Source organism: Oncorhynchus nerka, linkage group LG18, assembly GCF_034236695.1.
Source record: "Oncorhynchus nerka isolate Pitt River linkage group LG18, Oner_Uvic_2.0, whole genome shotgun sequence".
Lineage (NCBI taxonomy): Eukaryota > Metazoa > Chordata > Actinopteri > Salmoniformes > Salmonidae > Oncorhynchus > Oncorhynchus nerka.
The window spans coordinates 64,729,181-64,745,358 of record NC_088413.1 but is presented as its reverse complement, the minus strand read 5'-3'; the positions used below and the strand labels follow the sequence as shown (position 1 = coordinate 64,745,358).

General features: G+C 44.6%; 1 protein-coding gene across 1 annotated transcript in view; it reads left to right on the top strand.

Annotated features, from left to right (window-relative positions):
- LOC115146340 (rho guanine nucleotide exchange factor 10-like) overlaps window positions 1–16,178 on the top strand; it is an 82,608-nt gene that overhangs the window by 48,616 nt on the left and 17,814 nt on the right. Inside the window, 3 exon segments of the mRNA XM_029688363.2 lie at window positions 707–864; window positions 7,728–7,870; window positions 11,244–11,418. Of these exon segments, the coding sequence (XP_029544223.2) occupies window positions 707–864; window positions 7,728–7,870; window positions 11,244–11,418 (476 nt within the window).

Genomic DNA, 16,178 nt, shown 5'->3' with positions numbered 1-16,178 from the left:
ATTGGTCAGGGAGGTGGCCTTGGTCAGGGAGGTGACCAAAAACCCGATGGTCACTCTGACAGAGCTCCAGAGTTCCTCTTTGGAGATGGGAGACCCTTCCAGAAGGACAACCATCTCTGCAGCACTCCACCAATCAGGCCTTTATGGTAGAGTGGTCAGACAGAAGCCACTCCTCAGTAAATGGCATGACCGCTCGCTTGGAGTTTGCCAAGAGGCACCTAAAGGTGGTTTGGTCTGATGAAACCAAGGTTGAACTCTTTGATCTGAATGCCAAGCGTCACACCTGGCAGCATCATGCTGTGTGAATGTTTTCAGCAGCAAGGACTGGGAGGCTAGTCAGGATTGAGGGAAAGATGAACGGAGCAAAGTACAGAGAGATCGAAAATCTCTGGAGAGACCAGTGACCTCAGAGACCAGAGAAACTCCCCAACCAACCTTACAACGCTTGAGAGGACCTACAGAGAAACTCTCCAAATACAGGTGTGCCAAGCTTGTAGCGTCATACACAAGAAGACTCAAGGCTGTAATCGCTGCCAAAGGTACTTCAACAATGTACTAATTAAAGGGTCTGAATACTTTTCTAAACATTTCTAAAAACAATTTAATCCATTTTAGAATAAGGCTGTAACGTTAAAAAAAAAGTGGAAAAGTCAATATGCAGAACATGATCATATTTAATGTTCCTGTCGCTTGTCTTTCTCTGTAGCATCATAGTCTATAAGAGCAGCCAGAGATCCAAGAAGGTCCGTCTACAACACTTCTTCACCCCAGACAAGTCTACCGTGACCAGCCTGGTACACAAGAAGCAGTGTTTATACACTGGCCTAGTGAACGGCTCAGTCACCATCTACTCCAGAGCACAAGGTGAGGCCTGTTCTGAAGACTGTCTGTCTGTCTCAACAGTTTATTTTTGTTACGTTCAATTTAAATAGGTATACTATACAACGGTACTAGCTAAGTTGGCTTAACTGAACACAAGATATGAATTTATTTGAATGAATAGGTGCGTTTGTTTTATATCCAGGTAGGCGTTCTGTGTTTATTTGAAATGGTCAGAAATAGATCACTTTTTATTTTATTTTTATTTTTTATTTCACCTTTATTTAACCAGGTAGGCTAGTTGAGAACAGGTTCTCATTTGCAACTGCGACCTGGCCAAGATAAAGCATAGCAGTGTGAACAGACAACACAGAGTTACACATGGAGTAAACAATTAACAAGTCAATAACACAGTAGAGAAAAAAGGGGAGTCTATATACAATGTGTGCAAAAGGCATGAGGAGGTAGGCGAATAATTACAATATTGCAGATTAACACTGGAGTGATAAATGATCAGATGATCATGTACAGGTAGAGATATTGGTGTGCAAAAGAGCAGAAAAGTAAATAAATAAAAACTGTGGGGATGAGGTAGGTGAAAATGGGTGGGCTATTTACCAATAGATTATGTACAGCTGCAGCGATCGGTTAGCTGCTCAGATAGCTGATGTTTGAAGTTGGTGAGGGAGATAAAAGTCTCCAACTTCAGCGATTTTTGCAATTCGTTCCAGTCACAGGCAGCAGAGTACTGGAACGAAAGGCGGCCGAATGAGGTGTTGGCTTTAGGGATGATCAATGAGATACACCTGCTGGAGCGCGTGCTACGGATGGGTGTTGCCATCGTGACCAGTGAGCTGAGATAAGGCGGAGCTTTGCCTAGCATGGCCTTGTAGATGACCTGGAGCCAGTGGATCTGGCGACGAATATGTAGCGAGGGCCAGCCGACTAGAGCATACAAGTCGCAGTGGTAGGTAGTATAAGGTGCTTTAGTGACAAAACGGATGGCACTGTGATAAACTGCATCCAGTTTGCTGAGAAGAGTGTTGGAAGCAATTTTGTAGATGACATCGCCGAAGTCGAGGATCGGTAGGATAGTCAGTTTTACTAGGGTAAGCTTGGCAGCGTGAGTGAAGGAGGCTTTGTTGCGGAATAGAAAGCCGACTCTTGATTTGATTTTCGATTGGAGATGTTTGATATGGGTCTGGAAGGAGAGTTTGCAGTCTAGCCAGACACCTAGGTACTTATAGGTGTCCACATATTTTGCTTGCTACTGTGCATTCAGTCCAACCGATAAACTTGAAAAGAGGAACAGATTCAGCCATTCAGCCTCTCCTGACCTTTTCTCAGTTGACGGGAAATGGTGTGTTATTAGGTTGCTGGGCAGAGAGAGGCTGTTAAGTGTGTGTGTTGACCCAGTCCCTGTGGCTTTCAGGTTGAATCACCAGTGTGTCCAGTGTATTAACTCTGCTCCAAGGCCTGGGCCTCCCTCTCTCTCTGAGGCTGGCTGGCTGTACGAGGTCTCACAACGGTCTGTTGCCATTGAGCCTGGCCTGGTTGCCTGGGAGATGTCGCTAATCTACTAGTTAGTGCTGACCTATTTAATATCCTAACAGAGCTAGCACACTGTCAGACACACAGTACTAGCTCTCTCCCCTGCTCTTTTGTTCCCTTTCTCTCTCCCTCTCTCTCTCTGCCAGTGCTTGTCTGAGTCTCTTTCTCTCTCATAGTATGAAAACACTTGTTTTTGAAGTAGTAAAGTGCATTTAGTGACCGCAACATGACCACATTTAAGACATGATGGTGAGAGGCTACCATTGCCAAGGGCTAGCTATGTTGTTAATTAATTACACCATCTGCATCGGTATGACACGCAGCTCTCCGAGTCTCATCATGACTCATCGCTCTAGGAAAGTTATTGAGGTTTTAAAACCAGAATCAGAGAAAAAAATGAGGGTACACTGTAGTTATCCATTTTCTCAGTGCCTTGAAGATCTGTCTGTCTCCATGTTGGTGTTGGTGCCTGCTCGGCATCACACTGGTTCTCTGTGGTCCCAGTTGGTCATTTCCAGCTCTTCAGTTCAGTCCAGTTCAGAGATAATTAAATGCCTGGTGGTTTTATTCTTACATTTCACAGCTAAGTCACCATCAGAGTATTAATTTACATATCTGGATGTTGTAAGATGGAAAAGTGTTCCCTGTTCCAAATCCAGGTTGAGGTAATCTGCTTTCCGTCCAACAACCGGGCAGGCAGTATCATATCATGCTCTGTGAGAGAGGGGTAGAGGATAGAGGGATAGAAGATATACCTGTATCTGCTAGACGGAAAAGTAAGAAGGGAAAGTATTCTCTTGATCCTCAGCCAGCTCAGTAAAGCCTGGAAGGGGATGTTGCAATGCTGAAGGAATGTCCACGTTGGTTCTGTCTCTGTTTAACAGAATGGCACTGTTTTCATGTAACTTCTTTACGCTAAACATCAGATGCTGATTCCTTTGTTCTCCATGCAGCAGATTATTGTGCAATTCAATGGACTTATCGGGATATATCAGGAATATTGCCTTTGGTTTGACTGAATGGATAGTCCGAGTTGGTGACAGCCCTGTCCTCAGCTATGTTTTGTCTCCCTTAATGCTGTCACTGAGAGAAGAGATGGAGATACACTGTAGTTATGAATGCCCATTTAAAGTGTTATTTCATTTGCATACTTGTTCTTCTACATGAGTGACAGAAAAGTGTTTGTGTCCCAGCTCAAGCTTGAAATGATGAATCATCCTAGCTTCAGCGGTGAAACTTGTGCATCTACGTCCTAGCTATTGCTCTTCCAGTGCTTTTGTCAGATTGAGTGGGCTCACAGACGCTATAAGCATTTACACTGAGTACAAAACATTAGGAACACTTTCCTAATATTTAGTTGCACCCCATTTTGCCCTCAGAACAGCCTCAATTTGTCGGGGCATGGACTCTACAAGGTGTCAAAAGCATTCCACAGGGATGCTGGCCCATGTTGACTCCAATGCTTCCCACAGTTGTGTCATGTTGGCTGGATGTCATTTGGGTGGTGGACCATGGTGGACACTGCATTGCAGTTCTTGACACACTCAAACCTGGGCTCCTGACACCTACTACCATACCCCGTTCAAAGGCTCTTAAATCTTTTGTCTCGCCTATTCACCCTCTGAATGGCACACATACACGATCAATGTCTCAAATGTCTCACTGGTTTAAAAATCCTTCTTTAACCTTTCTCCTCCTCTTCATCTACACTGATTTGACAGGTGACATCACCTGGATTTACCTGGTCAGTCTATGTCATGGAAATATTTGTTCCTAAGGTTTTGTACACTGTGTATATTAGGATCCCATTTCCATTTGAAAAGAACAGCAGCAGAGCAGAACCAGAAGAAGAAGAACCAGAAGTAACGCCCGAGTATAAGCCTACATATAAAACTGTCATTTCAGTCATGAAATGTGTTTTGAAAAATAAATCCTTTCACATTGATAATGCCATCATCATTAGGTCAGTGGAAAGGCATATTAATACAGCAAAATGACACCGCATGGTCGAGTTACAAAGCTGCAGACTCATATAGTACAGATGAAGTCGAAGTTTACATACACTTAGGTTGGAGTCATTACTTGTTTTTCAACCACTCCACACATTTCTTGTTATTAACTATAGTTTTGGCAAGTCTGTTAGGACATCTACTTTGTGCATGACACAAGTCAATTTTCCAACAATTGTTTACAGATTATTTCACTTCTAATTCACTGCATCACAATTCCAGTGGGTCAGAAGTTTACATACATTAAGTTGACTGTGCCTTTAAACAGCTTGGAAAATTCACAAAAATTATGTCATGACTTTAGAAGCTTCTGATAGGCTAATTAACATAATTTGAGTCAATTGGAGGTGTAACTGTGGATGTATTTCAAGGCCTACCTTCAAACTCAGTGCCTCTTCGCTTGACATCATGGGAAAATCAAAATAAATCAGAATCAAAAGAAAAGACCTCAGGAAAAAAATGTAGACCTTCACAAGTCTGGTTAATCCTTGGGAGCAATTTCCAAACGCCTGAAGGTACCACGTTCATCTGTACAAACAATAGTATGCAAGTATAAACACCATGGGACCAAGCTGCCTTCATACCGCTCTGGAAGGAGACGCATTCTGTCTCCTAGGTACGTTGGTGCCAAAAGTGCAAATCAGTCCCAGAACAACAGCAAAGGACCTTGTGAAGATGCTGGAGGAAACGGGTAAAAAAGTATCTATATCCACAGTAAAACGAGTCCTATATCGACATAACCTGAAAGGCCGCTCAGCAAGGAAGATGCCACTGCTCCAAAACCGCCATAAAAAAAGCCAGACTATGGTTTGCAACTGCACATGGGGACAAAGATCGTACTTTTTGGAGAAATGTCCTCTGGTCTGATGAAACAAAAATAGAACTGTTTGGCCATAATGACCATCGTTTTGTTTGGAGGAAAAAGGGGGAGGCTTGCAAGCTGAAGAACACCATCCCAACCGTGAAGGGCAGGGGTGGCAGCATCATGTTGTGGGGATGCTTTGCTGCAGGAGGAACTGGTGCACTTCACAAAATAGATGGCATCATGAGGTAGATAAATTATGTGGATGTATTGAAGCAACATCTCAAGACATCAGTCAGGAAGTTAAAGCTTGGTTCGCAAATGGGTCTTCCAAATGGACAATGACCCCAAGCATACTTCCAAAGTTGTGGCAAAATGGCTTAAGGTCAACAAAGTCAAGGTATTGAAGTGGCCATCACAAAGCCCTGACCTCAATCCTATAGAAAATTTGCTGGCAGAACTGAAAAAGTGTGTGCGAGCAAGGAGGCCTACAAACCTGACTCCGTTACACCAGCTCTGTCAGGAGGAATGGGCCAAAATTCACCCAACTTATTATGGGAAGCTTTTGGAAGGCTACCTGAAATATTTTACCCAAGTTTTAAACAATTTAAAGGCAATGCTACTAATTGAGTGTATGTAAACTTCTGACTCACTGGGAATGTGTTGAAAGAAATAAAAGCTTAAATAAATCATTATTCTGACATTTCACATTCTTAAAATAAAGTGGTGATCCTAACTGACCTAAGATAGGGAATTTGTACTAGGATTAAATGTCAGGAATTGTGAAAAACTGAGTTGAAATGTATTTGGCTAAGGTGTATGTAAACTTCAACTGTATATGGCACTATCTGTATTGCCACAGTTCCACAGCTTGAGTTCCACATGTTTAGCCCTGCTGGGACTGTACCCTGCCTGCCTGTGGTGGGTGTTGTCACACTGCAGTAGGCACAGCCCTATCTGAACCCCCAGCCAGCCCTATTCTGCAGTAGGCACAGCCCTATCTGAACCCCCAGCCAGCCCTATTCTGCACACTTGTTCTTCCCATTGTTTATGTGTGTGAATGGCTCAGCATAGACTGCACTATATGCCATCACCATCCAGTCAGGGAATAAGGACAAGGCATACTGTATATTATGTTGACATTGTTGTTATCATAGTGCAAGGTTTCGTGTTATCGTAGTGCAAGGTTTCGTGTTATCGTAGTGCAAGGTTTCGTGTTATCGTAGTGCAAGGTTTCGTGTTACCGTCGTGCAAGGTTTCGTGTTACCGTCGTGCAAGGTTTCGTGTTACCGTCGTGCAAGGTTTCGTGTTACCGTCGTGCAAGGTTTCGTGTTACCGTCGTGCAAGGTTTCGTGTTACCGTCGTGCAAGGTTTCGTGTTACCGCCGTGCAAGGTTTCGTGTTACCGCCGTGCAAGGTTTCGTGTTACCGCCGTGCAAGGTTTCGTGTTACCGCCGTGCAAGGTTTCGTGTTACCGCCGTGCAAGGTTTCGTGTTACCGCCGTGCAAGGTTTCGTGTTACCGCCGTGCAAGGTTTCGTGTTACCGCCGTGCAAGGTTTCTACTTCCCTCTTTAATCCACCCTAGTCCCTTACTTCCCTCTTTAATCCACCCTAGTCCCTTACTTCCCTAGTAATTACTATACCCCAGAATGAGTCTCCCCACTCCTCCCTGTATGGCTCCGCACCTTTCAATAACTGCCTTTGTCAGTTCCCTTAAACAAACACAATTGGTGAGTCCTCTGATGTTTCCTGTAGTAGATTGGCTCTGGAGGAAATTAACTCCTTATTCAGAGTACTTCAGAGCTCCTTGAATATGGTTTAAGGATTTAATCCTACAATTTCTCCCTACACTTTTATGTGTTTCTAACAGTATAGCTTCCATCCCTCTCCTTGCCTCGAACCAGGGACCCTCTGCACACATCTACAACTGCCTCCCACAAAGCATCGTTACCCATCGCTCCACAAAAGCCGCCTCCCTTGCAGAGCAAGGGGAACAACTACTTCAAGGTCCCAGAGCGAGTGACGTCACCGATTGAAACGCTATTAGCACGCACCCTGCTAACTAGCTAGCCATTTCACATCGGTTACATGTTCTTGATCTGTTGCAATCGGGTTCTAAACTTAGGGAGAAAGATGAACGTTGCAGAGAAATGTGTTGGCTGTATTTATAATGTACCCAGTGTTGTGTTTTCAGAGGTGTCTCCTTGGCTCTGTAGCAGTAAGCAGGCAGCAGTATGTAGGAGGTGTGTGGGTTGGCCCTACAGACGACTAACGACTCTCAGTCCATCTATATTCATTGTGAAATCATCAATGGTCTCTCCAGCATTATTATGAGGATCAGAAATGCAAAGGACATTTTAGAGGGGTTTTCTGCAGCTAATGCATATGCATAATCTGAATGACCATATCTAACAAATACATTCATATTCTTGCATAGTGATAGTTGATTCACTTTAGTTTTTGGTTCTTCCAGATTCGTAGTGATCTGCCACTGTATAGCGCTTGTAGTAGATGTGTATGAAATGTATGCGTATGCTTGTGTTTCAGATGGCTCGTGGAATCCAGACTCTCCTAAGGTGCTGAAGCTGGGGGTTCTGCCAGTGAAGGCCATGCTAGCTGTGGAGGAACATGTCTGGGCTTCCTCTGGAGGACAAGTCTTCATCATCAGCACTACCACACACACTGTGGAGGTATCTAACCCATCTCTAGCTCTACTCTTTATCCCACTTACTGTATGGATCCCTGCCCCTCTATTTGTCTCATAACCTTTGATCTGGAAGATGGGTCCCATGAATATATACACACACACACACACACACACACACACACGTACGTCAGAGGTACTGTATCTTACCCATCTATAATATCTTATAAATGGCCAATTTCACAGTCAAACGGATATAGCTGATTCGATCACTCATCTATAGAATTTGTTGGTTTTTCCCCTGCACACTTGCGTTCAGTTTGTTCAGTTTCCCAGATATGTATGTTACATAGGCAAGGAGACACTTGTTTTTCATTATACAGAAAGTCAACAAAGTCCGTTTTTTTTTATACATCCATTGGGAATGACAACAATTCCTCTCTCAATTTGAATAATCTTTCCGACACTTCCCCTCTAACCACCAAGCCTCGTGTGAAATAGAACATTGTCATGCTCTGATCCCATATCTCTACCTACATTGCATTCGGAAAGTATTCAGACCCCTTGACTTTTTCCGCATTTTGTTACGTTACAGCCTTATTCTAAAATGGATTCAATTGTTTTCCCCCTCATCAATCTACACACAATTCCTTCCTTGCTGAGCGGCCTTTATTATGTCGATATAAGACTCGTTTTACTGTGGATATAGAAACTTTTGTACCCGTTTCCTCCAGCATCTTCACAAGGTCCTTTGCTGTAGTTCTGGGATTGATTTGCACTTTTGGCACCAACGTACTAGGAGACAGAATGCGTCTCCTTCCAGAGCGGTATGAAGGCAGCGGTGGGGGGCAGGGGGTGCTGAGAATTATTCCTGTCTGTAATAAAGCCCTTTTGTGGGGGAAAACTCATTCTGATTGGCTGGGCCTGGCTCCCCAGTGGGTGGTCCTGGCTGACAAGTGTGTTATGTCCTTATTTGAACTCAGTAAAAACTTAGAAATTGTTCCATGTTGCGTTTATATTTTTGTTCAGTATAAATACAGAATAATACGAAATGCTCTGAGACGAGGTTGAGTTTTCTGTGTTTCTAGGTTACTAATTGTGTTTGGCCCAATATCTGTGATGTCACCTGCACTTGGCTTGGCTCTTGTTAATTATGTTAGAGAGGTATAGTGGAACCTGCGAGGGGTCTCTCTTGCTCCTTGTCCCTCTCACTCCCTCTCCCCAGGCCCGGAGTGTTTGTGGGGATCCCTGTCTGTCCCACCACAGTCCGGTTCACCAGCACCTGCTGTCCGTCCTGGAATCGCAACGCTCAGTTTTCCCTCCAGCATGCAGTGACTCATAATCCCGTTAGCATCATTAAGCTCATTAAGGGACTAACTGCCTGTCTTTCCCCAAGGCTTACACCCTGGAACCTACATGGGAAAAGAGTGTTGGGGAGAGAGAGAGTGGTGGATAGAGAGTGAGTGATGGATAGAGGGAGTGGTGGAGAGAGAGAGTGGTGGATAGAGAGGGAGTGATGGTGAGAGAAAGAGTGGTGGATAGAGAGGGAGTGGTGGATAGAGAGGGAGTGGTGGATAGAGAGGGAGTGATGGATAGAGGGAGTGATGGAGAGAGAGAGAGTGGTGGATAGAGAGGGAGTGATGGAGAGAGAGAGAGTGGTGGATAGAGAGGGAGTGATGGAGAGAGAGAAAGAGTGGTGGATAGAGAGGGAGTGGTAGAGAGAGAGTGGTGGATAGAGAGAGAGTGGTGGATAGAGAGGGAGTGATGGAGAGAGAGAGAGAGTGGTGGATAGAGAGGGAGTGATGGAGAGAGAAAGAGTGGTGGATAGAGAGGGAGTGATGGAGAGAGAGAGAGAGTGGTGGATAGAGAGGGAGTGATGGAGAGAGAGAAAGAGTGGTGGATAGAGAGGGAGTGATGAGAGAGAGAGAGAGTGGTGGATAGAGAGGGAGTGATGGAGAGAGAGAAAGAGTGGTGGATAGAGAGGGAGTGATGGAGAGAGAGAAAGAGTGGTGGATAGAGAGGGAGTGATGGAGAGAGAAAGAGTGGTGGATAGAGAGGGAGTGATGGAGATAGAGAGGGAGTGATGGAGAGAGAAAGAGTGGTGGAGAGAGAAAGAGTGGTGGATAGAGAGGGAGTGATGGAGAGAGAGAGAGTGGTGGATAGAGGGAGTGATGGAGAGAGAAAGAGTGGTGGATAAAGAGGGAGTGATGGAGAGAGAGAAAGAGTGGTGGATAGAGAGGGAGTGATGGAGAGAGAGAAAGAGTGGTGGATAGAGAGGGAGTGATGGAGAGAGAGTGGTGGATAGAGAGGGAGTGATGGAGAGAGAGAGAGTGGTGGATAGAGAGAGAGGGGCAGACAAAAAGGGAAAGAGTGGGAGAGACTAAGGTGAAGAGGAAGAAGACATATGGGTAGAGAGGCAGGAGGGATGGAGAGACAAACAAAGAAAGGGGGCAGATGTCGGAGAAGGTTAAAGGTCACCTGGAAGGTTCAAGTTTACTTAGGTTCACTCACACCCTACCTGAACTTGTTGTTGTCACTACTGGAACCCTGCTGTGAGGCCATGAATGGACTGACTTCTTGGCCAAGTAGAGTTTCTCTTCATTAACAGGGTTGAGGAGGGAGATCCCATGCCACACAGCTGATGCCTGTAGTAAAAGTCCCTCTCAGGTACTGGGCTGAGAAAATCACAGTGAAATGACTTAAAACAACATTATCCACGATATATATTCTTTCTGGCTGATACCATTAGAACAGAGACGGGAAATGTTGACCTAAAATGCCCTCGTAATAAGGAATAAGGAAGGAAAACAAAGGAGAGGCAAGTCAAACTGTGGATCTGTGAGAAGCAGACACCACTTTCCTCAGAGTTCATGTTTTGACTAAGGCTGATGTCGCTATTGTGCCCAACAATCCTGCGAATCAAAACATTATTTCCACCTCTCTGACATTTACTATTATGACACTTGGAGTAACATGGTAGATAATTCAAAACATTCCCTACATAAGAGTCAGTAATGAGGTGGATGTTAACGTACAGTACATTGCTCAGCCTCTTAGCAGCCGTACTGTCAGTGTGTTGTCACAGCTCAGACCGAACAGTGCAGATGATCTCCTGTCTGTTCCCCACCATCTGTAACCACTGGGAACGTTGTATAGTACCTTGTGGCCGCTCCTTAGGGATGTGTACATATACTGTCACGTAAAAAGGCATTTCCTGATCATAAGCTCACTGCGATAAACCCTTTGATTTGAGATTGTTACAGAACATGTTTCTGATTGGTGGCTCAGTAGGGTTTGTTTCCCACTACTCTAAAGACAAAGTGGTGTACATGCTAATGTTTACTCTCAAAGCAATTGAAGAACTGAGCGATTCAGTATATAATATCCCCTCTTCCTGTCTTCCTCTCTCCCCCTGTCAGAGGCAGCTGGAGGCCCACCAGGAGGAGGGCATGGTGGTATCCCACATGGTGGTGGCTGGGGTGGGTATCTGGATAGCCTTCAGCTCTGGGTCCACCCTCAGACTGTTCCACACGGAGACACTGGAGGATCTACAGGACATCAACATCGCTACACCTGTACACAACATACTGGCTGGTAAGATACATGATAACAGTACCACACCTGTACACAACATACTGGCTGTATAGATACATGATAACATTACCACACCTGTACACAACATACTGGCTGGTAAGATACATGATAACAGTACCACACCTGTACACAACATACTGGCTGTATAGATACATGATAACATTACCACACCTGTACACAACATACTGGCTGTATAAATACATGATAACAGTACCACACCTGTACACAACATACTGGCTGTATAGATACATGATAACATTACCACACCTGTACACAACATACTGGCTGTATAGATACATGATAACATTACCACACCTGTACACAACATCCTGGCTGTATAGATACATGATAACATTACCACACCTGTACACAACATACTGGCTGTATAGATACATAATAACATTACCACACCTGTACACAACATCCTGGCTGTATAGATACATGATAACATTACCACACCTGTACACAACATACTGGCTGCTAAGATACATGATAACATTACCACACCTGTACACAACATACTGGCTGGTAAGATACATGACAACATTACCACACCTATCCACAACATACTGGCTGTATAGATACATAATAACATTACCACACCTGTACACAACATACTGGCTGTATAGATACATAATACCATTACCACACCTGTACACAACACACTGGCTGTATAGATACATAATAACATTACCATACCTGTACACAACATACTGGCTGTATAGATACATGATAACATTACCACACCTGTACACAACATCCTGGCTGTATAGATACATGATAACATTACCACACCTGTACACAACATACTGGCTGTATAGATACATAATAACATTACCACACCTGTACACAACATACTGGCTGTATAGATACAAGATAACATTACCACACCTGTACACAACATACTGGCTGTATAGATACATGATAACATTACCACACCTGTACACAACACACTGGCTGTATAGATACATGACAACATTACCATACCTGTACACAACATACTGGCTGGTAAGATACATGACAACATTACTATACCTGTACACAACATACTGGCTGGTAAGATACATGACAACATTACCACACATGTACACAACATCCTGGCTGTATAGATACATGATAACATTACCACACCTGTACACAACACACTGGCTGTATAGATACATGATAACATTACCACACCTGTACAGACCATACTGGCTGGTAAGATACATGACAACATTACCACACCTGTACACAACATACTGGCTGTATAGATACATAATAACATTACCACACCTGTACACAACATACTGGCTTTATAGATACATAATAACATGACAACATTACCATACCTGTACACAACATACTGGCTGTATAGATACATGATAACATTACCATACCTGTACACAACATACTGGCTGCTAAGATACATGACAACATTACCACACCTGTACACAACATACTGGCTGCTAAGATACATGATAACATTACCACACCTGTACACAACATACTGGCTGTATACATACAAGATAACATTACCACACCTGTACACAACATACTGGCTGTATAGATACATAATAACATTACCACACCTGTACACAACATCCTGGCTGGTAAGATACATGACAACATTACCACACCTATCCACAACATACTGGCTGTATAGATACATGACAACATTACCATACCTGTACCCAACATACTGGCTGTATAGATACAAGATAACAGTACCACACCTGTACACAACATACTGGCTGTATAGATACATGATAACATTACCACACCTGTACACAACATACTGGCTGTATAGATACATAATAACATTACCACACCTGTACACAACATACTGGCTGTATAGATACATAATAACATTACCACACCTGTACACAACATCCTGGCTGGTAAGATACATGACAACATTACCACACCTATCCACAACATACTGGCTGTATAGATACATGACAACATTACCATACCTGTACCCAACATACTGGCTGTATAGATACAAGATAACAGTACCACACCTGTACACAACATACTGGCTGTATAGATACATGATAACATTACCACACCTGTACACAACATACTGGCTGTATAGATACATAATAACATTACCACACCTGTACACAACATACTGGCTGTATAGATACATAATAACATTACCACACCTGTACACAACATCCTGGCTGGTAAGATACATGACAACATTACCACACCTATCCACAACATACTGGCTGTATAGATACATGACAACATTACCACACCTATCCACAACATACTGGCTGTATAGATACATGACAACATTACCATACCTGTACACAACATACTGGCTGTATAGATACATGATATCGATTGCGCAACCAGGGGTGGTAAAACCTTGGATCATTGTTACTCTAACTTCCGCGACGCATATAAGGCCCTGCCCCGCCCCCCTTTCGGAAAAGCTGACCACGACTCCATTTTGCTGATCCCTGCCTACAGGCAGAAACTAAAACAAGAGGCTCCCACGCTGAGGTCTGTCCAACGCTGGTCAGACCAAGCTGACTCCACACTCCAAGACTGCTTCCATCACGTGGACTGGGACATGTTTCGTATTGCGTCAGATGGAAATATTGACGAATACGCTGATTCGGTGTGCGAGTTCATTAGAACGTGCGTCGAATATGTCGTTCCCATAGCAACGATAAAAACATTCCCAAACCAGAAACCGTGGATTGATGGCAGCATTCGCGTGAAACTGAAACTGGCGCGAACCACTGCTTTTAATCAGGGCAAGGTGTCTGGTAATATGTCCGAATATAAACAATGCAGCTATTCCCTCCCAAGGCTATTAAACAAGCTAAGCGTCAGTACAGAGACAAAGTGGAATCTCAATTCAATGGCTCAGACACAAGAGGCATGTGGCAGGGTCTACAGTCAATCACGGACTACAAGAAGAAACCCAGCCCAGTCACGGACCAGGATGTCTTGCTCCCAGGCAGACTAAATAACTTTTTGCCCGCTTTGAGGACAATACATTGCCACTGACACGGCCTGCAACGAAAACATGCGGTCTCTCCTTCACTGCAGCCGAGGTGAATAAGACATTTAAACGTGTTAACCCTCGCAAGGCTGCAGGCCCAGACGGCATCCCCAGCCGCGCCCTCAGAGCATGCGCAGACCAGCTGGCCGGTGTGTTTACGGACATATTCAATCAATCCCTATACCAGTCTGCTGTTCCCACATGCTTCAAGAGGGCCACCATTGTTCCTGTTCCCAAGAAAGCTAAGGTAACTGAGCTAAACGACTACCGCCCGTAGCACTCACTTCCGTCATCATGAAGTGCTTTGAGAGACTAGTCAAGGACCATATCACCTCCACCCTACCTGACACCCTAGACCCACTCCAATTTGCTTACCGCCCAAATAGGTCCACAGACGATGCAATCTCAACCACACTGCACACTGCCCTAACCCACCTGGACAAGAGGAATACCTATGTGAGAATGCTGTTCATCGACTACAGCTCGGCATTCAACACCATAGTACCCTCCAAGCTCGTCATCAAGCTCGAGACCCTGGGTCTCGACCCCGCCCTGTGCAACTGGGTTCTGGACTTCCTGACGGGCCGCCCCCAGGTGGTGAGGGTAGGCAACAACATCTCCTCCCCGCTGATCCTCAACACGGGGCCCCACAAGGGTGCGTTCTGAGCCCTCTCCTGTACTCCCTGTTCACCCACGACTGCGTGGCCATGCACGCCTCCAACTCAATCATCAAGTTTGCGGACGACACAACAGTGGTAGGCTTGATTACCAACAACGACGAGACGGCCTACAGGGAGGAGGTGAGGGCCCTCGGAGTGTGGTGTCAGGAAAATAACCTCACACTCAACGTCAACAAAACTAAGGAGATGATTGTGGACTTCAGGAAACAGCAGAGGGAACACCCCCTATCCACATCGATGGATCAGTAGTGGAGAGGGTAGCAAGTTTTAAGTTCCTCGGCATACACATCACAGACAAACTGAATTGGTCCACTCACACTGACAGCGTCGTGAAGAAGGCGCAGCAGCGCCTCTTCAACCTCAGGAGGCTGAAGAAATTCGGCTTGTCACCAAAAGCACTCACAAACTTCTACAGATGCACAATCGAGAGCATCCTGGCGGGCTGTATCACCGCCTGGTACGGCAACTGCTCCACCCTCAACCGTAAGGCTCTCCAGAGGGTAGTGAGGTCTGCACAACGCATCACCGGGGGCAAACTACCTGCCCTCCAGGACACCTACACCACCCGATGTTACAGGAAGGCCATAAAGATCATCAAGGACATCAACCACCCGAACCACTGCCTGTTCACCCCGCTATCATCCAGAATGCGAGGTCAGTACAGGTGCATCAAAGCTGGGACCGAGAGACTGAAAAACAGCTTCTATCTCAAGGCCATCAGACTGTTAAACAGCCACCACTAACATTGAGTGGCTGCTGCCAACACACTGTCATTGACACTGACCCAACTCCAGCCACTTTAATAATGGGAAATGATGTAAATATATCACTAGCCACTTTAAACAATGCTACCTTATATAATGTTACTTACCCTACATTATTCATCTCATATGCATATGTATATACTGTACTCTAGATCATCGACTGCATTCTTATGTCACTAGCCACTTTAACTATGCCACTTTGTTTACTTTGTCTACATACTCATCTCATATGTATATACTGTACTCGATACCATCTACTGTATGCTGCTCTGTACCATCACTCATTCATATATCCTTATGTACATATTCCTTATC